The following is a 23057-nucleotide window of genomic DNA, read 5'->3' as shown; positions in this document are numbered from 1 at the left end:
CCGCAGTGTAGTCTCTGCAATGGGTAACTTTCTTCGTTGAGCTCATTCAAGTTAAGTGGGAATGCTATATTACTGAACTGGTGTTTGACAGATTTTTTACACGAAAAAAAAAATCTGGTGCTTTTTCATATTTTCAGCAAGAAGTGACATCCGGAAAATTTGAGGTACTTGTTTATAGCCTGCTAATTGCAGACTGACGCGATTAATTTCCAGCGACTTCGCAAGTCAACGGGTTCGGACATCAAACCCAATGACTTTGTTTGCGTTTTTTTTTAATACCAGGATGTGATTGAGCCTGTAAACCTTTCGTGACAATGTTGCCTATAATGAATAAATTTGGCCAGTGAATCGCTGATTATATCGTAATGTTTGGAGGCATGATAGCAATACGATACTTGAGCACGGGTTTAAATCCTTTCCATTATGTCACATATACTTCTGTGGGCCGGCATGTATAATTATGATATACTGTAATTTTCCAAATATAGTGCGCCCCCATGTATAATACGCACCCTTAAAATGACGTGTATATTCTGGGAAAAAGCCTGCACCCATGTATAGTACGCACCCTGCATTCGCAGTACATGAGTACATGAGTACATGAATAGTTGCGGTTTAGTATTCGATGTTGTTCTGTTTTGCGATGTCATTGTCGAACAATCATGACATGATGATCACTAATCATAATACAATTAACGGCATTGTCTCTGAACTAGAGTAGATAGTAGCCAAAGCCTGTGAGGTCGGCGACGCGATAGCTCAGGCTAGCGACACACGACATCTTGCGCACGTGGCCTATTACAAGTACCGATGTGATTGCTCAGTCCAACGGTTATGTTGGGCGCACCAGTCCTGTTGGAGATGCGACTGATTACGCAAGCGATTATATCTTGCGCACATGCGGTTGTTAAGGCCTGTCGTTGACACGATGAATCAACAAGGATTGCCGCGCACACTTGTAGCAATTAGCAATCAGCGACCTAATTTCGCTGGCGTACAAACGGCAAACCAACTCTGCAAGAGATCGCGTGCTTTGCAGACGACACTCGTTAATTAGAAACACGCTTTTCGTTAATTGGCAACACGCTTCTCTATTTGGCAGCGCGTTACACTCTATAATACGAATTACGATGCCCAATGGCTAGAGGTGATGCGCGATTTAAACAAACATGAAGAAAGGTGTGATTTCAAGTTTTTGATTGAGGGATGTATAATACGCACCCTCCTATTTTAGGGCGAAAAATCGGTAAAATTTTGCGCATTATACATGGAAAATTACAGTATTAGTATATCGTTTATTTTGAGTAAACTAGTGAGGTATAAGTACGCTTGAAACATCTGTTGGTAAAGTGTTCCCAATGTCACGTGCTCAAGACTCGATATTCTATCAAGTCTGCGGATCGATCCGATTTAATTAAGGTATGGCGCAAAATTAAAATCATTGATTCCGTGGATCTGCGAAGTAGCTTACCGTGTTTGACTTTTGCGGTTTGCCTTTTTATCATGTGACGGGGGCTTCGGCAAATTTTCAGCAGAGGTTGATTGTTATGATCAGTAAAATACGAACATGATTTTTTGTGTGCCGTATCTAACAGCTCGACGATGCATGTCAATCGGAAATCGTTAGATCCATCGAGCTCATTGATTTGTGGGAATTCCGTTTCCGAAAAATGAATCGAATGACCCTCGAGACCCGATTTCGGGGATGATTATGAACCACCGCTCATCGCTACGAGTGCATGTCGCAAATCGATTTTTGTTCTCAGATTGCGAACGTGAAAGGCGTGGACCAATCGTCACTGTCGGAAATTCTCAAGCTTCTACCGGATCCGCACTCTCCTGCGATACAGCAGGCTCTGTCTCAATTGACGTCGAATTCCTCGTTGGGGTGGACGGAAAACGGAATTGCTCACGCTAATACGCCAGGTCGGTGGTATAGTGGTTGCGCACCTATCCATTGCTCCTGTTGTTTAGTTCTGATTTGGCATCTGCTCAAATTACTGCGGGTTCTGTCAATTTAGCAATATTTCGGCATTTCATTGCCGCTTGAATTATTGCTAACTTAGAGATCATGGCTGCGGCTTCATGTATTCAAAATTTAATCTGCGGCGGTATAAATCTGGTGCACGTTAGACTTGGAGCTGTTATCAAGAGCAGGTCAATATTGCTGTATGTTTGTTTTGGGTTTTTGCACAAAGCTTTTCGGTTGATTCTCTGCTTCTTTTCTACGCTGTTTTTTCCGATCAAAGACTTGGTGATAAGGATAACACATTGGCCGTGTAATTCAAATTTCTCTTGTCATATCAAAAATATATAGGTTGCTATTATAATGAGATGTGTTTCATGCTAACGCCGAATGCTGCGCGGCACGCATGTTTCTCAAATTCCCGTGCAATGATAAAAAATTAGTCTCGCCTAGGTTTTCAACTCTTCGCGATATCAACGCCGTCGAAAATTTCTCATCTTGATTACGTCTAGTTTTCTTCGACTGTGCTAGGCTTATCCAAATTGGCTTGTCTGCTACAGAAGAGTCAAATATAAGTATGAAATACTGATGGCAAACAATTTCCAGAAATGTTAATCTGACTTTTTCTACTCTCTTTTCTATGGATACCAGTGTTTACGCAAAACCTCACACATCAAATCCGTGCGAGCTGATTGTCTGTCTGTGAATTGATTTTTTTTCATCTTGTTGGCTATGTGCTGTCTTGAGGTCCGAGCTCTTTCATGAACGTTTCAGATTCGATTCGCCGAAACACGATCGCAGTTGAAAACGGGCCTCCTTTCGCGGTAGACCGGCCCGGCAACGAAGGCGCTTCGAAAAAGCTGTTCTCAAAAAGTTAGTATCGGTTTGGTTTTATAGCGCTCGCGATACTGGAGTTGAAATATTCATAATTTTGCAGGCCGCGGAAAAACCGTGAGAGCGTCGCCGGGAATGGTGCGAGACGATTCGTCGACTGGACTTTCGTCATTAACTTCAGCGAGAAGTGCGGGTTCAGGAGGTATGGCGAGATTTTTGGGTTCAACATAGGTGTGATGTCTCACAGTAGAGTTTCATTTGGCATTGAATCGTGGATTGAATAAAGGCTATTGCGTATGCGTCAATTTAACGCGGACTGTCTTATCGAAAATATTAGTTCTCTTTTGATACCTCGATATGTTTGATAGATGAACGTGGATTTCGATTCAAAACAAAAAGATATTTGGATTTGGATGCGCCATTCTTTTCATGAACCGGATTTCGATTCGGACTTTATTAACACATAATTTCAGTTCATTGTGGATTGTAACGTGACTTAGGATCAAAGTTTTAAGTTGATACCGGACTTGGACTTGGATACGGCTGCGATATGAAATGAATTTGCTATTATGATCTCGATACCGTAGTGAAAAGCACTTATCTCTGACACATGTAATATATTCTGTATGTGTATGCCACTAGTCAAGCATTGGGTCTTTGATTTGTGGTGGGTGTCATACGAAATGTAATTGATATGTGTAACATCGATAGATTCGCTGGCCGATATGGCAAAGTCACCTTCGCAAACTCTGCCACCGGATACCGTTCTTGTTATCTCGTCCACGGAGTCAGGGTCTTTCGAGCTGCCTGGAATGTTATCAGAAACCGAGGTAAGTTATGCGTCCTATCTGCAAATTGTGATCATCAGTGGCCAGTAGAAAAGTACCTACGCCTTTTTGAGAGTCGCCTTAGGCTTCTCGCACCATTTACTCGAGCTGCTGTTGTCAGACTGTCGCTACTTTACCAGACGTGCTTGATGGCAAGTGGTGCTGTGATGAATTTGCATCTAATTCCTCTTTTTAGCTAGCAACTCAGAGACGGCTAGCCTACTCTATAGAGAGTGTAAGTTGCACCTTCGCGACAAATTTATTGGTGACGCTACGAATTCTGTTACCATACGGGCTATTTTGCACAGTTGTTTTGATAATTTCACATGCAAAAAGTGATGCAAACCAACCCATAAACTACTTAGTAATTTACAGAAGCCACAGTTTTCAATGCAAGTTATTTTGCTTCTCTATTGTGTAGAAGTAGAAGTCTGGAAACAACCAATTGAGGAAGCAGTAAATGTAGGCGAAACCTTGAGTACTCTTAAAAACTAGAATTACTGAGCTATGTACTCTGTCGATCGCTACCTAGTTTGACGGCCCAATGAGAACGATATACGGCATGAGGTTTCCCATCGAGTCCAAGGTGAGCTTATGACATCACTGTGGTAATTCACTTTTTTCAGGTTTTGGAATTGGAGGCGTCATCAGACAAGGGGGCAATCCTCCCCGACTCTGGGTCGCGCAACGGCCCCGGCTCTCACGACGACCCTCCACGATACTCCCACTGCTCGACGGGTACTCACTCTGAAAAATCTGCATGTAAGATACATGGTTTTGGTACCGAGCCTTGTATGTAATTTGCCTGTCTTCGTTACGCTGGGAGACCCTGGCGAGTGTTCTTAGTCTGGTTAGTGGTTACGGGCTGGGCGGCTTGTTGCTCAATTTCCAGTGGAGTTACTGACGGCGTCATTCTGATAAATATATGGAGCACTTCGAAAATTCTTTCTTTTGTCAAACCAGGGCTGTGGAGTTGACTCACTTTTCACAGCTCTAAAACCTTATGACGATTCTTTTTGTCTTCACAAAACTCTGACTCCAGTTCAACATTGACTGAATGTGATCATATTAACTGTTGATATGCCGCTGTTATTGCAAAATGTTTACGTACTTTGTTTGTTAACTTTACTGATAAAATTTTGGTTGTCCTACCCATTTCAATACAATTCACCTGAAGTACTGTAGTATTTTTTTACAATTAGTACTTTTGCTTGTATGGTCGTGAGAATTTCAGCTCCAGCTCTTCATACTCTAAAGGCTGATCCTAAATTTACATGTACTTTTTTCCATAATGGTAATAATAGTGGTGAAAATATTTCACTGGTGTTTCAGCAGTGCAAACGAACTTCTTTGCATATAATTAACCTATCTAAATTTCTTTACAATTGGCGCTTCTAATGACATTGGAGAGCATTCTGCTGTTTTATGGATGTAGGAGTCAGTGTCACTAGCATTTTTACGATCTCCGACCCCATAGTATTGTGGAGAACAAGGTTGCTGATCATGATCACGCGAGACACCATAAATTTTGACAGTTCACAGGGAATTCGTCTTGTTACGGATAAGAATGTACACTAGTCATATCACGTACGGTTATAGATCTCAGCGACATGGGCGAGGAGCTGTCCAGTACGACGGGGTCGTCGTTGGACGATATCGACCCATCCGGGAGCGTACGCGCTGACGACGCCAGCAGCTTCCGGGGCACGAGCTCGCACGGAAACCAGGACGAGGACTTGGAAAACGAGGGGGACATGGAGAGCGTGCCTAACGCCAACAACGACGAGGCGCTGAGGGCCTTGGAGCAAAAACTGCCCAAGTCGAGGTAATTGTAGTTGTTTCGGCAACGGTAGTGCTTGCTTGAAGTGTAAATAATAACTCTGGGTTCTAGTCAACCTTACACGTAAAAGGTTATCAAAGTCGGGGTTGTAACCAAGTCGCAAGGTTTCGAGTCACAAGTCAATCTCACTTTTATAGTTTTGACTCGAGTCGAGTCGTTTTCAAGTCACCGCCGAGTCAAGTCCAAGTCACCGAGTAGGGGGTGGAGTCCGAGTCCAAGTCATTGTGGTGACTGTTCAGTTTTGAGTTCAGTCCTGTTCAACCCACTTTTTCAACTCTGCTCGAGTGATATAGAATGGCTCGCATTCATAATATCGTATTTTTCCTCAGTCTTAACAGTTTCTGGCTCCATTTTCCAAGTATCAAGACTAATAGATGAAATACCAATAATGTGGCAACTTTACTATTCTTCGAAGTTAGAACGTCTGTCCTGGCCGTCCTAGTCTCTAGTCATATGACTTGCAAAATGACTCGAGTACAAGTCGAGTCAAGACGCAAATTGACTCGAGTCGAGTCATTTTACGCATTTGAAAATATGACTCAGGTCAAGTCACCAAAAAATCGTGACTCGAGTCGTTACAACCCTGGTGCAATTACGAGGATTTTTTAATAAAGCAGTTATCGTGATACAGGGGCTAATTGGCCCGGTCGTTAAGACATTTTCACGCATGGCGGTGATGCAAACAAACCCCCAAACTACTTTGCACTTTGCTAAATTAAAAGTGTAGAATTGAAGGGTTTTAGGTTAAAAACTGCCTGGTGGTAGCGAAAACAGTCTAACATCATAATCAACAGCCTCTGGCTCGAATATTTTTGTCCGAATGTCACTGCCAAGCATAAGCAAAACCTACCTGAGCAATCTGAAAAAATAGAAGTACTATGTCACCCTTGCACTAACCCTAAGCAAGCCAACCACAACCTCAACGCATGTACTCAATACTCAAATGTTGCATGCCCATTGCCCAAGTGTCGCTTGCTCATATGTCTAATGTCCATAGACCATGTATTCAACAATTGAGCATGTGTCTTTTGAGTATTGAGCGGTTTTCTGTTCTTTCGACAGAGAAAGCATCGAAGACAAAATGAGAAAATTTGAAATCCGATCCGGCCCGGTCAGCGTGCGTTTTGGCGGGGCCGTCATTGCGGGCCTGCAAGAGGAAGACGGCCCCGAGTCGGGTCAGGGCCAGTCCAATTACAACGACAACCGCAGCGAGACGTGGAGCACCGACGTTTACGCCTCCGATTCGGAGACCGCCAGCGAACGCCCGGAGCCGCAGCTGGGCCGGCTTCCCGAGGCTGGAGATAATCCGCCGCAGGCCTCGAGGTGAGATTAAACTGTTTTGTGGCGTGCCGGTTGTCGGGGTCTGTCCGAGAAATGGTCTGAATCTGAAACGCTGTAACTAAATAGTTGTTGGCGTTTATTGGGAATAAATATTGGAATATTTGAACATCGACAGGCGTTAACGCTCCCAGACCCTGGTACACAATGTAGAGCTGAGCTGTTCTGATCAGCTAATTGCCAGACTTGTACAAAGTCCCAATCTCGTTAGTTGACGATCAATTAACTACTGATTTTTTGAAGTTCCAGTTCTAGTTACTAATTTTGAAAAGTTCTAGTTTTAGTTGCACTGAATAAAATTAGTTGCCTAACAATTGTGATATTGGTGTTCTGTTGTGTGGGTAAGTGGGAACCGCTAGTTTGGAATGAATGAATGGAATCTCTTTCGCTAAAATCTTTCACCCTTGTCATCAACCCTGGTATTCTGATGATGAAACAGTTTTCGAATTCGAATTGAAGTCACCTCGCTTAAACGAAAACTTGATTTTACCGATTATTAAGTGTTCGGAGACATTTGTCGGACGATATTCAATTTTGCAGTTGAAATTTGTGTGCCTTCCACGTTGAATTTCCATCAATAATACAGCCATCGCAGGCCATTTGGCGGGCATGTGGACTTGTGGTTGCTGCGGGACCGGGCCTGCCTGGTTTTCGTACACGTGTCGATCTTGTTTCAGACCCGCCAACCACCCCAATTACTTGTCGCTGTTGCCCCGGGACGAGGATTCCAGAAGCGACGTTTGGAGCGTTGAAGTCTTGCCCAGCGACAGCGAGCCGCCCGACGTAAAGCCCGAAGACAGGCTGCAGGAGTTGGAGTCTGAATCCACCGTGGTGAGGACAACTTTTGTTTGTCACCGACTTGGTAGATCAATGGTTCTCAACAGCCTGTCCCTGGACCGGTAATGGTCGATGTCAACTTTCCTGCCGGTCTGCTAAATATTTTACAATCTTATGTTTGAACAGCTTCTTTGAGGTACAGAACTTCAATATACAATTGAATAGTATATTCATATTAAAATGAACCCGAATATTTCCGGCTGACACTCGTCAGGGGTAATCGTCAGCAACTAGTAGAGAATTCGAAAGAATAGCGTATATCAACAATCGCAACACAAAATATGACGTCACCAGCACGAAATGTCGAATACGAGAGCGTTCAATGTACTATTTTTAGATGATACATATATTTTGGTTGCAAAATGCAAGAAGCTGGACGCTCTTCCATTGATTGAAGGAGCCAAGCATCAAATTTTAACTTGATTTTGAGATGCATTTGTGTTAATAACATTTTGGATCAAATTTGATTCTTGAAGGTTCACCGATGCTGGAATTTTATCGTAAATAAATGAAGTTTGTATGAGATATCAAATTTTGATATCGGCAGAAAATAAGGGGTTTTCGGCGAAAACACCTAATATTGGTATTGACTCCAAATTCTTCTCGTCTGGTCTCTCGTAGCACTATTTCGCTTGATTTTTTTACAGGGTAATGACGACACGGCGGAGGACAACAGGTCCAGGGCCAGCACTCCCAGCATCAGCGCAATATCCGGAGTCAGCGGCGCTTCCGGTATGAGCCTGGTGTCGGACGTGCTACATGCCAAAGGTAAAGAATGTAATATTGCACGGTTGCATGCTTGCTTTTTGGTAGTATGCCGTCATTTTGGCCTTGTCTAATTGATGAAGTTGTATTTACTGTTGTGCTGCATCGCGAGGTCAAGTCATGATTGATTTAAACCTTTGATTTGTATCTCTTCTAGTGTAGTGATTGGTTCTTGAACATTCCATGACTTAGACCAGAGATGAGTAGACTTGATACGGTCGACTAGGGGCCGCTCACATTTAGCCGAAATCAGTGGAGAATACGGAGAAATCAATAGTTTGTTTCACGGTCATGCGCAGGCCGTGTTATTTTTGGCATATGCCAAAACTGCCAAAAATAACTTATTTTTGGCATTTTTCGATTTTTATTTTTGGCAGTTTTGGCATCGTCCTCTAAATAGATAGTTTCAGCCTCGAATTAGCCACAAAAACGCTTTATTTGGGCTAGTTTGTCAAAAGACACCACAAAATGTGCAGCATCCACGTATAATCAGTGCCAACAAACAATAAGAAGAAGAAAAAACCTAACGATTTCATAGATTAATATTATCAAACGAAACCACAAAATGTGCAGTATCCATTGGAATCGGTGCCAATAAGCAAAAAAAAAAGAAAAGCCTAACAAACACGCTCAACAGCTGATTGTTATAGCTGTTGAATAGACTTAAATCGTTTGCACTGTAACAGTGCTTACAAACTCAGGTCAGTTAAGTTTCTCCTAAATTCATTTCTCGCCCAGCGAATCTGGGAAATATCGGCTTCAACAGTAACCGTTGAGGGAAAGAATGTTGCCAGTCATCCACAAAAGGTTTTCAGAGCTTCAAAATCTTTGGAGGGCCGAACCGGCTTCCATGCATCATGAAAAGAGATCACTTCGCCAGTGCCATCGATCTCATCGCGGAAGGAATTTTCTTTCCGATCCTTTTCCAGGAGTTTCCTGTGTTGTCTCTCAACACATTCTATTTAGTAGCCCGACTATCATTTCTCCTTCAGTGTACCGACATATTTTCGGAGGACTTTTGTCACTTCAGGTGGTTTTATTATTACCAACTCGGATGGAAGAGTCCTGGGAAGGTTAGCTTGTTTAAGAACATTGACGCAACAAGACTGTCTGGCAAAACGAGACTATGCAGCTCAGAAATAGCCAGACAGTTTCTTGCGTCACAATGTTCAACTCGATCACAATGCAAAAATCGTGGTTGATTTTGGGGGTTCCAGTTCCATGAGCAGAATATAATTTATATTTTAACAATCAGTACTGCGGCAGCTTCTCATTGATACCCGTTTTATCAAATTTAGCGCTCGACAAGCCGGTCAAAAATGGTCGTAAAATTGCCTTTGGACAAATGGAAAGTATGACGTAAACCAAATGCAGTCAGCCGTTCAATCTCGCTGTGCCCACACCATTTAGGACACCATGCTTTCATCCCTAATGGTTGGGCTGGACCCAGATTAAGAAACCCGCCTTTCACAAACGCTCTTCTCGCTCGTAACGCGGTCCTGTTAACACAACACCATGAACGAAATACACTATTTGGCAGGACGGGTTATTTTTGGCATATGCCAAAACTTGCTTATTTTTGGCATTTTCAAATTTTTATTTCTGGCAGTTTTGGCATCTGGCTCCTGAAATGCCAAAAATAACACGGTCTGGTCATGCGTAAAGGCAGACAACACATTAAAAATGCTGTACTATTGCTTATAAATGAATTGCAGCTACGCTATACTTCAGCAGTCGACACTGATCGCATAAATTCTCAAGAATTATACCTTCAGGTTACTTTTTTACGGTGTAACACACACATATTGTTTCACCTTAATCACTGCTTTTGTATTAAAGGAACAAGTACTCTTTATTGTGTGTTAACCCAACGATAAGAATTGAAACCAGTGTCTGAACCAAACTGAGAATCGTCCGAATTAACAGGAGATTTTTACTTTTGTTCTGTTCCTGAACATTAGGGCTGTTCAAAAATAACTTTTTTTTCCTGAATCTTGCGGGTTACGTGATTAAATCGTTAGGTTGCCTTAAAAAACGACGCACACCCAATTTGAATTCATTCCAACCAATATTCGCGGATTTCGTAGAGTTTGAAAATTTCGAATTTGCCTATGAATGCAAAAAAAAAATTTTCAAATTTTTCTTCCAACCCCATAAAATTGTTGCGCTGTCTTCAATAACGATGCAAAACAAATTTGACTAAATTCCAAGCCGTAGAAGCGGACTTATTTGAGTTTTTCGATGACAATTCTGGGATTATCCCCCAATCAAGGATAAGAAAGACAGCGCAACAATTTTATGGGGTTGGAAGAAAAATTTGAAAATATTTTTTTTTTGCATTCATAGGCAAATTCGAAATTTTCAAACTCTACGAAATCCGCGAATATTGGTTGGAATGAATTCAACTTTGGTGTGCGTCGTTTTTTAAGGCAACCTAACGATTTAATCACGTAACCCGTAAGATTCAGGAAAAAAAGTTATTTTTGAACAGCCCTACTGAACATATTAGCCAAACAAAGCGCTTATCCGTTGTGCCAGCACCATCCAAATATTTTGAGTGCAAGGCTGTTGGCCCGCCATGGAATTTTCTTGTGTTGGCAGCCAAGGCTTCTACAGTGGAAAATAGTGTTAGGAATATGACGTGGTATATTTTTGTCCTTGATGTTTTTGCGGCATATACACAGACTCGTGATATACATGCACACGATCTGTGTGTACTGTATACGTATCATGAGTGCATGATGTGCATATGGCGCTGGACAAGGTAGGTGCAGATGTGGCTTTCTAAATCTAGTCTATTGAATTGAAACTAGAGTGTTCGTTGGTAAATAATATCTTAGTGTCGAGGATCGTATCATTTCAATACTCAAAAACAGCATCTCTCACTGCTCGGACTCTAGTCATAACAAATAATACTCGTATGTTGATTCAGATGCATTCTCGACAGGGTAAATCGAGGAAATCACTCATTTTTTCCATTACCCAATTCAGCTGACGAACACGGCTCCAGCTCGGAACGCAGTTACGGCAAAGCCCCGAGCAGCATCTCGCCCGACGCAGACGACATGCTCGTCAACCAGTTCCCGATCACGGCGGGGGCGGGCGGACCCAGTCTGGTGTCGGTCGTAGGTATGACCACGTCCGTAACGTCCGCAGACATATTGCAACCCCAACCCAGGGTCGCGAACGCGTCTGTCATTGACCCGTTTGGACTGAACCGCCGGGACAAGGCGACTAGAAATTATCATGCGGCAAACGCGGCGGTACTGTCCCAGGGCGCGGGTGATTTGGCGGGTCTGGAACGAGAGGACGGGTTTAAACCGGCGGCCGCCGACGTGTCGGACTACTCTCTCGACGATATCAACCCAGACCTGTCCGGGTTGAGCTTTGACCCGGCGTCGTATTCGGATGATACAAATACGATCAAGCGTAGCCCGCATCAGCACGGTGGCAGGGTGCCGGTGGAGGACGGGGACGCGTTTTCGACGCCGACACCCGGCGTTGTTGATGACGACGATGGGCTGATGTCGTTTGGGGAGTCGTCGAATGATAACTCGGGTTCCACGGCGCGGAATTCTTCAACAACGTCTACCGAGACTCAAGGTGTTTATTCTTTTATTATTTTAAATTTTTGCCATATTTTTTGCACTTCTGATTCTTTCGCTACAGCTACCTAGACTAGAGGTATTTATTTATAGTTTTGATTTTTTTTACCGAGTTGATAAGCTTCGATGTACAATTGAATTGTATAGGCCTATTCATATTGAAACGATGCCGAATGTTTTCGGCTGACACTCGTCAGGGTTAATTGTCTGCAACTAGTAGAGAATCGGAAAGAACATTGCATGTCAATAATCGTATCACCAAATATGACGTCACCGGCATGAAAATTCGAATAATCGAGGCAGACAGATTGCTTAGATTCAACGTGCTATGTTTCGATATTGGCCTACACGAACTTCTTTCGATGCACGGAGACGGGTTGTTATCTATCTGAAACTGTCGCTATTTTTGAAATCTCTACTAGCTGCTGACGATCACCCCTGACGAGTGTCAGCCGGAAATATTTGGGCTTATTGCTAAATGAATATGTTCATTTTTATTCTCATTTATATTTGAAAATTTTATTAATTTTTTTTATTACTTGAGTTTTTCATCATTTACTTGCTTGCAGTCGATAAGGAGTCCGCCGCTGCTAGTTCGCCCGACGCGCCGAGCGACAGCGGGAAGAAAACCGCGAAAAGGCAAAGCGCGGACAAGGGCGTTAAAAACGTGGAGCGGAAGAAATCGTGGTGGAAACCGTCCAGAATCGGGTTCTCGGCGCTTTCCGCCAAAAAGAAACTGCCCAACGGCATCGCGAGACCTCAGGTAGTCCTTAGAACCTGGAAGGAATGAATAATGTCTTGAAATTGAATGCCAGGGTGGTGATAAAATAGACTTGGGAAAATTGAGGAGAAACAGAGTACCGCCTATTATCATGTCATAACAGTAACAATGACATTTAGACTTCAAATACGTATCTTTTTTGTGGCCACAAGGAAAATACTGCTAAAATAATTCGGTTTTTCTATGCAATAACTATTTGGTATCGCTTTGAGACCATTGTGACATTTGATCAATACTTGACACAAATGCTCATTCATGAATGTTCGTAAGATTGTGCAACGTGTTTTCTGCTGCTCAAATAGGGCTAACCGAGGTTTCAAGGCTCCGACGGCGGTAATAAAGCAGGGTTGTAATGACTCAAGTTGTGACTCGACTTGAGTCATGGTTTTTTGATGACTCGACTTGACTCTAGTCAATTTTTGTATTGACTCGACTCGAACCAAGTCATATGACTCGAGAGTAGGACGGCAAAGACAGACATTTCATTGTAACTTCGAAGAATAGTAAAGTTACCACATTGTCGGTATGTCGTATAATATCAGTCCTTATACTTGGAAAATAGGGCCAGAAACTGTTAAAACTGAGGAAAATTACTATATTTTGAATGCAAGCCGTTCTATATCACTCCAGCAGAGTTGTAAAAGTGGATTGAGCTGGACTGAACTGAAAACTGAACATTATGACTTGGACTTAACCCTCTACTAGCTGACTCGGACTTGACTCGGTGGTGAATTGAAAATAACTCGACTTGACTCGAGTCAAAACTATAAAAATGAGATTGACTTGTGACTCTAGTTTAGAAAAGTATGCAGACGCCATGTGATTTTGAAAGCAAACATTTTATCTATGAATCAAAGTGTGTGTTATCTCTTGGTAGCCAAATCCTTCCGGTTCAGCCGACGTCACAGATGGCGGACCGAGAGCTTCGGAATCAGGAGAGAATTCGCCGCTACCAAACATGGTGAGTATTCTGTACAGAGTGGTGGGCCCTTGTCGCTGATGCGGCTCGAGTTGAAATGGTGCAAAGTGCAACCGTTTTGACCTCGTTGCGCCCTCTGAAAAGGGAATAATTGTTTATGGCGCCCAACACTGTAAGCACCATGAATGCAATTCTGTTGGTGGTCACATTCCGTCAAGCCTGAAGACCATTTTGGTCATGTTGATGGTGATACCCTTTACTGCATTTTTCATTTAAGCTCAATTTGGTGTCCGAGTAAATTGCTGTTTCTTGTGAATGTTCCGATTGTTCGCAATATGCTGGTGTTACCTGTGCCTGTCATTCCACGTTTTACTGAGCCTCCACTGTTATCGCATGAGTAAATTGACCTGAAACGAAGTGATCAAGGCTTACAATGTACGTTATTGTAAACTAGCAGTACTCCTACTACAGTGATCTAATAGCAATGTATCTATGTTCCATAGACTGCTCGCAGTGCCCACCGTAAACAACCAAGCCTCTTGTATGATTCACTGCGAATGAATATAGCTTTTACGTATAACACTCTTCAACAATTTTAGCCGACCTGATTTGTACCCCATGAATGTGTAGGCAGGTTTACGCCTTTATGACGTTTTGTATTCTATCCTCCATTTTGACTGACAAGTACATAAATTGAGGTTATGACATGCCGCCCTATTTCTTGTCGCATTCTTTTTCTATACTATCTTCTTTACTTTCATTCAGTGTGCATGCCTCCTCTTTACATCGCCTAGGCCAAGGTGGGTGTCTGATCCCATAGACTACTCCTTGTCGCTTCGACATCTTCCTGTCTTTTCATTGTATCGCATTTTTGTGGTGTATTGAACTGATAAAATTGCTAATAAACCAATGATGATGGTGATGAAAAAATGTGGTTACGTGGTTTAGTAGTTCTTCGTATGCGTGAGCGATACAACGCGTATGTATTTATCTCAACATTAATTCCACGATTTAGAATAATCGATGATTCAATCTATGTTTCGGACCATTCAATTATGCCTAATACTTCGAAAATTCAACTCGTCTTAACTTGAGTCGAGTCACCTCCAAACAGCAGAAGACTTCACTCGACTCGAGTAAGGTCATGTTCCCAACACTGACGCTTGGTCCTGGGCAAATATTAGTCGGTGAGCCCTGGCACATTACACGCTGCTATTAGAACGAATCTTGGCCGAGTGCCATCATTCATGGACACTTTGGTTTTTATGTCGCGCAGAATCTGATGGACGAAGATATAATGGAAAAATACATGAAAAAAGCGGCGTCGCATCAAACGAGCGTTGACGAGGAAGCCTCCGAGCACTCGTTCCTCGGCGACAGAACCCCAATTCTGACGCCCGTTCGGAGACAATCCAGCCCGAACGTGAACGGAGACGAATTTGGTTCCAGGTACTGTTTCTGCTTGTTTATTTTCGAACTTTCTAGAATCTTTTATTATTCATTCATTTTCCGTTGTGTGAGGATTTATTTTGGAGATTTGATGCTTATGATTGAATTTTAACACATGTTGAGTATGGTGACAATAATATTTGAAAAGAGCATCTTGGAGCTACAGAACTTCGTTATACAATTGAGTAGTATATTCGTATTGAAATGAACCCGAATATTTTCGGCTGACACTCGTCAGGGGTAATCGTCAGCAACTAGTAGAGAATCGGAAAGAACATTGTGCATCAACAATCCTATCATTGAATATGTCGTCACCGGCATGAAATTTCGAATAATCGTATCGACAACACGGGACAGGCCGTTCACACTGTTATTTGGGTGCCTTGGAGTCGACTTCTATCAAAATAAGCCGACCAAGCCTTGTGCCTACAGGAGTTTGTGTACCGTCTAAAAATAGTACATTGAGCTTGAGCCCTCTCTCCGCCCGATGATTCGAAATTTCATGCCGGTGACGTCATATTCTGTGATACGTTTGTTTATATACAATGTTCTTAACAATTCTCTACTAGTTGCTGACGATTACCCCTGACGAGTGTCAGCCGAAAATATTCGGGTTCATTTCAATATGAATATGCTATTCCACTGAATATTTGAAAACTAAATCGTAAAATCATAATTATGTGTAAAAATTGGATTTTTTACAAGCAAAGTCGTCGTTTCCGGCTAGTTTTATACTAATTTTGGCTTTAAACGCGAGTCTAAAAGTACAAACGTTTGTTTTCTTGCTGCAACTTGTGACGCGGCGCAGTGCGGGTAAGAGAGGTCTCGGTCCCGTGGCTCAGAGGTGGTCGTTAACAAAGCACTGCTTCTTTTTCGTAGCACTCAAGTAAGTTTTGCCACTCCCACTTCGTTCTCGTGCGGTAATGATTTTAGAATGTTTCCGCTATACTAACAGTTTTAATGTTTTTCAGCAAAGCTCTAGGCCCAGAATAGGCTACTTGCTTTTTTACTTTCTTGGAAATTGTCACTTGTAGGCTACTTGTATTTATGTGGACATGTAGGATGCTACTTCTACTTCTACAATGACTACTTGACCACCTCTGGTTTTTTTTCACCATGCCGCATGTACAGTCGAGTCCTGTTGACTTTCAGCGCCTCCGGTCCGATCGCCAGCAAACAAAAGACCGTCCACGACGACCACGCCGGCCCTTCGAAAGTCGAGATTGTGGAGGAAGCGTGGACGCGACCGGCCAAATCCAAAAAATCTGCCCCGCCGACGGCGTCGTCGCAAAAGCAGTACAAGATATCGTCGGCCCGTGCGATTGCGGACGCGCAGCGTAAACTGCGTATCGCGCTGGCCGCCAGCACGTCGATTTCCAACTCCGCGAGTTACGCCTCGTCTCCTTTGAAGAAGGACGTTACCGCGAGGGCTGGTTTCGAGGAAAACCGCAGAAATTCGTGGTTCAACAGGTATCTATAATTCTTTACTCTCGTCTCATACGCAACTAGCGTCACTGAACTTGGATATTGCTTTCAGAAGTACCTTCATTGCAGTATAATTTATATCTTTAACTCAGACTTTTAGTCTGCCCTTATCAAGAGTTAATCGCACAGTAACTAGAATATATATGGAGCATAGGAAAAAATCAATTTCAGCAAAGTATGGATGTATCAAATTCATTCCAAAAGTTACATTTCTATGCCATATTTTTCCAATTTTTTTCACTCGAAGCACCATTTATACGGGCAAACGCAAAATCATGGATGAAAATAAATAAGTTTCGAAGCAATGAATGCAAAAAAGTTGCTTGCTTGGTACGATTTCTGACACCTAGAAGGTCGTAATTCTTTCAGGGGGAAATTGAGATAACAGGTGTATAGCATGCGGTTGTGGAATGCAGTTCTGAAATTTGGCCATTCTGCTCCATTGCACGTCGTTCCACACTAGTGCATCAGGGTGACTGAATATATTTTGAAAAATGCTGTTCGTAGTGTCGTCAGTCATTTCGCGTATGCTGCGAGGACGCATCTGGTGATTTCAAATGTAGCAACCATATGATTGCTGAGAGTGTGTGACCTTGTGTTCAAATCTATTTTCAAAACTGGTTCCCTGGGTACTATTCAGATCTTCATTTTGTTCTTCTACTTGAACTGGTTGTGATGTGTGTTTTATTTGTCACGTCTACTTGTAATTGAGTAGAGATATGCGACGTTGCTTCTATTTCTACTACAGTAGCGGCGTGTACAACTTTGAACACGTCTGGTTTTCTATCACAGTGCCAAAGACGAGGTGCTAATGTCGCTGCAGTTGCTGGTGGCGGAAGCCGTCAATCTGCAGGACCACTCCCGGATCGCACAGCTGCATGAGACCAGACGTTGCATACAGGATCTCGACAACAAGAGCTGTAGGCAGCTTTTACAGGTGCGTAGGCTGATCACAACCGTGTAGGACAGGGGTGTAGAGTGGGTGGCTATCGAAGAGATTACAATTTTAATTGTACCACGAAATTGGTTGCTGGAGCTAAGCTCTTGTGAGCTGAGAAAACAGACAAGAACTAAAAAATGGATATGGTGAATTGAGCACGAATATATTGGAACAATATTTATGCAATAATCTAGTGAAAATAGTTTTATCTCCAGGCATTACTAATTGTGTTGAATGTCTGTATGTCTGTCGTCAGTCACACAATAATGATAATGAAATGACGATCTCAAATGTCCGTCTATTTATATTCTAAAATTTGGATTTTTGTAAAGGTACATACATTTGTTGTTAAATCGTTCACTCTCATGTTACGGGCATATTTCTAGTTTTTTGCCTATAGTTATTTCATTGCTACCCTGTTTCATCACTCGTCTCTCTAGAACCTGTGGAACGATCACAAACGACGCTCCGCATATGTTACCTATCTCGTGCGAACAAAGCAAACTCTGCTGAGCGCCCTTTCCGGCTTGCAACATTCCTTCAAGTGCACGCAGCGCGACCAAGACACTTGCCGGTAAGGGGATCGATTCGCATTTGCGATAAGCACTACACTTGCGATTGAAATATTCCCTGGGAATTGTGATTCCTTCTGGATGTTCCGTTATTTGTTATCAGCAGGTGCGATTTGACTCGAGTCAAGTCAGGACTTGAGTTGTAAGAAACTCTGTCGCTATATTCTTGAGGCAGGAACTACTTTAATCTCTATTGAATGTATACTTTACTCAAGTTTCGTTTTTTTTTTTCAGCGATTACCTAAGTTCCATATTCGTGAAGCTGTTCTTGAAGCGGATGGAGAAGCAGCTGTCCGGATTTCGGCATCAGTTTTCGCAGGCAACCGCAGCCGACGAGAAAGTGTCTCTAGTTCAGAATTTTTTGCGCTTTCTCAACGGTCAGCTGGCCAAAGACCCGTACTGGGAATGTGAGTGGATGGCGTGGTCAAACTGTGGAGTTATTGAGTGATTTTGTTGGCTTTGTATGTTACTGAGTTGCGATTCAAAAATATTTGAATGCTGTGCATCGTTGAACGCCATTTTTGTTGTTGCTATTGTTGATGCTGCGATTCTTGTTGTACATTTCCGCGTCTATTCAGGTGCCGGCGAGGACCACTTAGCGCTGGCAGAACGGTCCGTGGAAAGGAGCATATTTCTGTATATCTATAAACTTGCCATATTCCCGAACGCCGACGGCGACATCATGAGAGACCAGTGAGTAGTCGTGTTCTCTTTGCACACATTTTGAGAAACGCTATTTGTAATTCTGCGGGCTTTCTTGAAACGCATTTCAACAGGCCGCCTTCTTACGCTTGTGCGATTGTCATCGAATATTTTTCTGTTCTCAACCTTTTTGTCGGTAAACGCGACAAACCAGACACTGTATTTAGCGACATTTTCTGTCGTCGCAAAGCCGGGTTCTGGCTAAATCGCTCCCAATGACCACTTGCAAGTAATTTACGGTGGAAAATTTGACTCGAATCCCACTGTAATATCAAACTTATCTTGAATGTAGCCTAGTTTTTATTTTTCAAATTTCAAATCTTTAAAAGTACATAGTTTTGCCTAAAACCTGTTCGAGTAGAATTGGAAGTAGTCTTAAACATAAGTAGCATGCACCAAGCATGTAGGAAAATCTGTCTACTCTACTATACTCTGTTTCTGATCACCTCGAGTGTCTACAATGCCGAGTCGATTTGCAGGAAAAAAGAACGAGTCTTTTTCCAGATTATTCAACGACCATATCAGACGACTGCAGGAGGTGGTCACGCCGCAGCATCCGGCCCTCCTCATTTCGGATAGCTACCTGAACGAGTGCCCGTGGTCGTCGGCCCAAGCCGAGGCCAGGTCGCTGAACGCCTACAAGACTCCGCGGGACAAGCTGGCAGCCGTACTGCGGTGTTGCCACACCATCATGAACCTACTGAAGCTGGCGGACGAGGGCAACGTGCCCGGGGCAGACGATTTCACCCCGGTCTTGGTGTTTGTTCTTATCAAGGTACGGATTCCGTAAATATTTGAGCAGGGTGTCAAGAAGGGACGGCCTAGTGCGGTGCTCTTCGACCTTTTTTCGTTTCGTGTACCCTTGAAGTTGTTGTGATGAGCTCGTGCAACCTTTTTACTTGTGGTATGAACTGTGAGTATGAATATGTATGTATCAGATGTACTCATACCAGAAAGGCATCCACTAACCTCAGTTTTTAAGAACCCCTCCCTGATTTAGTGATGCTTGCTAGTTTACCTTTTCGCATTGATGCGCCCCAAGCATATTATGTGCACAATGGGATCCGGTTGAGGAGCACTGCTCTGCAGAGATGAGCGGATTTGAAATTTCTATGTCCTAATCCAATCCAAATCCGAACCTTCAAATCCAAATCCAAATCCATAACTTTTTCATATTCAAGTCCATGTCCAATCCTAATCCGATTCCAACTGGAAATTCAGAAAAAATACTAATTTATGCAATGGAGGGATTCGAAAATTTTCTTTCACAACTAACGATTCACTTGATTCTAGATAACTTAGTAACCATAAGTACATTAATAACTGATCTGAATAAAGTTTGTCGCCATTCGCCACACGACATTTCAATCTCCCAGAAAATAGATAAATCCAATCCAAATCCTAATCCGTTCCGAAAAAAATGTCTAATCCAAATCCAATCCAAATCCGACAAAATTTCACAAATCCTGTTTTTTCAAAACCTAATCCTAATCCATGCTCATCTCTGCTGCTCTGGTGTTTACCATAACCATCACCATTTAATGTTTCCCATAAGCATGTCAAAATTTTTGGTGTTTCACGTGATGTGCACAACAATACTAGTTACAACTATTCCCAACAGTGTAAAGCACACCAGCTGACGCCTGAGGTAGTTGAAATGCATGTTTGATTGCTAGTGTTCCAAACGTGATGCCTTTAAATGATAAGATCAGACTGATCAACATTGCATATCTGAAACTGACCGCCTTCGTTTCTCCAGGCCAATCCAAGCCATCTGCTGTCCACCGTTCAGTATGTGCAGAGTTTCCTCGGCGACACGCTGACCGGTGAAGATTCGTATTGGTGGATGCAGTTCACGGCCGCTACAGAGTTTATCAAGACTATCGACGAGAGAATTTGACATTATCTTTCCAATGATACGTTGTGCCCGTCGATCCGAATCAGAATTATCTTCCTTTCCGAGCAATAATACTTTCCTTTTCATTCTATGTCACATTTCTTTATCCGATTCTTTTAGTCTACCAGAACTTGTGGCAGTTATAAATCGTAACAACCAAAATTACTGTGCTGTGTGCTATTTTTGTCAGTTTGGGAATGGGTTTCTGGCTGCAAGAAGTGGAATTTGGTGCAATGAATGTTTATCGATTCCAGTGGCATGTTGTGACAGCATGAAAGACAGATCTGCGGATTTCGCTTCTCATACTATTCACAAATCGTCAAAGTTGTTGCGAAAGAGATTTAATATGACCAGACCATACGTGAGGGAAGAGTCGCGTTTTTTGTATACATCTTGGAGTATGTTCGCTAGGAAGGAAGAGATTGGAAGAGTACTTCATGGTGAAATGATGGTAAGAGGGACGTACAACAGTGTTGGGGATGCGCGGTAGGGTGCACAAAAAAAATCGTATACTTGGGATTCACTCGTTATCAAATTCGGCCGCACTGCGCGCCGAGACTCGGGAATATTAACTCGATCCCCCTTAAGTCACCGTGTGTGCGGGCGCCCCGAACGAAAACCGTGTTCGTATGTTCCTTGGGGGTCGACTTACCCATGTTCAACTGCTGTTCATATGAAACCTTCCTCCGCTTCGACTTTCAAATCTCTCATTTTAATATTTGTTATTGCGGATATGTCAACTTTGGAAGTGATTGACTGGTTTAGTTAACGTATATTTGCATGCATGGAATCAAATTGTTTGAAGTGCAGAATGAGCTAGGTCAGGGGCGGCCAACCTTTTTAGCCAAAGGGCCACATTTGATTGACGAACTATTGCGCGGGCCACCAGCCGCGCGAAGCGCGAAAATTTTTCGAAGTTCGTAGGTCAATAATATTGTCACCTGACTATATTGCGGGCCTGCTGTATATCGCTGGGCTCAGTTTGCAAGGAATGAACTATTCGGCGCCTGGACATATCGATATCGGAAGATTTGACCAACATGCGTCAATCATTTTGGGCCTAGGTTTCATAGTCGACGGTCTTTCTTCAAGCGCAAACGCAAGGTGGCAAATGTTGAATGACACTTTGTCTCGTAATCGCGAATATAGTTACACTCCATCCGATACATTAGGCGTTCTTTCATTTTCACAAAGAGATAACAATATTAAAAGCAAAAAATCGAGTGACAACATGTTGCGCGAAGCGTGTATTAGATTTTTACTTATGCTAAATCTATCGAAAAGTATTCTGCTTTATTGTAGTGTACGAAGATCTACCAAAATGGCTCATGGATCTGCTAATGCGTCGGAACTGATATCTTATCCAATCAAATCTCAAGAGTTGCGGCCAGACTAATCAAATTTTTGGTTGGCCTTGCAAGTTCACAATCTGTGCAATCCATTTTTGATAATATTACTAATTTCGGAAATTACCTCGCGGGCCACTCAAAACTGTCTCGCGGGCCACGGGTTGACCGGCCCTGAGCTAGGTTTTGAAATGAGGCTAATTGAAGCTTATAATGTTCTTACACGTAATGATATGAAAAACAATCAACAGACTTTGTGGTGCTTCCTTGTCCAAGACACATATAGCGGCTCTCCAACAAAGCGATACATGAAGTCCTATATATTATTTGGCCTATAGCATATCGTTACCATACTTTGGAAATCTGAAGAGGATACTTTTTGAAAATTCCCGAGACCTAGAATGCTGGTGGTTGGTTAGCAAAAAAAAGGTCAACCTTGCGGCTCAACTCCCGAATGAAATATAGAATTTCTATCAGTTTCTCGTTGGTTGACAAAATAAAAATTCCTGGCTCAAGTCCCGAAAAGCCCGCCGGACCGTCACTGGAGCGCTGGTTTACTATATCTCTGTCCAACTTTCACGTACATTCAACAAAACATTTAATAAGAAAACGTATGGTAACCCTACTATCGCAGTGGTTCTCAGCCATTTGACCTCGAGGACCGGTAAAACTTCAAAACAAATATAGCGGACCAGTGAACCTTAAAAAATCAAAATTATTCACAAAATGTATGGATTTCAATGCAATATTTGAAACTTCATTCGATGATACGTTCTTGATCGAGATATTTATACCTGTTTCCGTTCGAAGATTTGAATGTTCTGGAAGGCCAAGCTCGCGTCACTTGATTGGACTGTCGGAATTTAACGTAATTTCGCTTTCTGTTTCGTACAACACTTGCACCATTGTGATGAACTCTCTAGCACAGCACGATGCAGAAAATGCGTTTCAAAC

At 42.6% G+C, this 23057-nt stretch overlaps 1 protein-coding gene and 1 long non-coding RNA gene across 2 annotated transcripts in view; one reads left to right on the top strand and one right to left on the bottom strand.

Moving 5' to 3' along the window:
* LOC145458603 (GTPase-activating protein and VPS9 domain-containing protein 1-like) overlaps nucleotides 1–20922 on the top strand; it is a 30730-nt gene extending 9808 nt beyond the window's left edge. The window contains exons 11-30 of the mRNA XM_080337019.1: nucleotides 1767–1926; nucleotides 2741–2839; nucleotides 2904–3002; nucleotides 3512–3630; nucleotides 4254–4389; nucleotides 5227–5452; nucleotides 6530–6790; nucleotides 7483–7636; nucleotides 8290–8410; nucleotides 11399–12010; nucleotides 12582–12775; nucleotides 13671–13754; nucleotides 14989–15161; nucleotides 16314–16631; nucleotides 17439–17583; nucleotides 18027–18160; nucleotides 18393–18565; nucleotides 18737–18851; nucleotides 19365–19635; nucleotides 20620–20922. Of these exons, the coding sequence (XP_080193145.1) occupies nucleotides 1767–1926; nucleotides 2741–2839; nucleotides 2904–3002; nucleotides 3512–3630; nucleotides 4254–4389; nucleotides 5227–5452; nucleotides 6530–6790; nucleotides 7483–7636; nucleotides 8290–8410; nucleotides 11399–12010; nucleotides 12582–12775; nucleotides 13671–13754; nucleotides 14989–15161; nucleotides 16314–16631; nucleotides 17439–17583; nucleotides 18027–18160; nucleotides 18393–18565; nucleotides 18737–18851; nucleotides 19365–19635; nucleotides 20620–20760 (3735 nt within the window). The 3' untranslated portion in view covers nucleotides 20761–20922. The remainder of the gene's footprint in view (nucleotides 1–1766; nucleotides 1927–2740; nucleotides 2840–2903; nucleotides 3003–3511; nucleotides 3631–4253; nucleotides 4390–5226; nucleotides 5453–6529; nucleotides 6791–7482; nucleotides 7637–8289; nucleotides 8411–11398; nucleotides 12011–12581; nucleotides 12776–13670; nucleotides 13755–14988; nucleotides 15162–16313; nucleotides 16632–17438; nucleotides 17584–18026; nucleotides 18161–18392; nucleotides 18566–18736; nucleotides 18852–19364; nucleotides 19636–20619) is intronic.
* The window catches only part of LOC145458615 (uncharacterized), a 361279-nt gene continuing 358913 nt past the window's right edge, over nucleotides 20692–23057 (bottom strand). Inside the window, exon 2 of the long non-coding RNA XR_013921168.1 lies at nucleotides 20692–21764. This is a non-coding gene — a long non-coding RNA (uncharacterized LOC145458615). The remainder of the gene's footprint in view (nucleotides 21765–23057) is intronic.

The sequence above is a fragment of the Botryllus schlosseri genome, chromosome 16 (assembly GCF_051294905.1).
Source record: "Botryllus schlosseri isolate E-star chromosome 16, Bs_hap1, whole genome shotgun sequence".
Taxonomy (NCBI): domain Eukaryota; kingdom Metazoa; phylum Chordata; class Ascidiacea; order Stolidobranchia; family Styelidae; genus Botryllus; species Botryllus schlosseri.
This window is presented reverse-complemented; position numbering and strand designations above follow the sequence as displayed.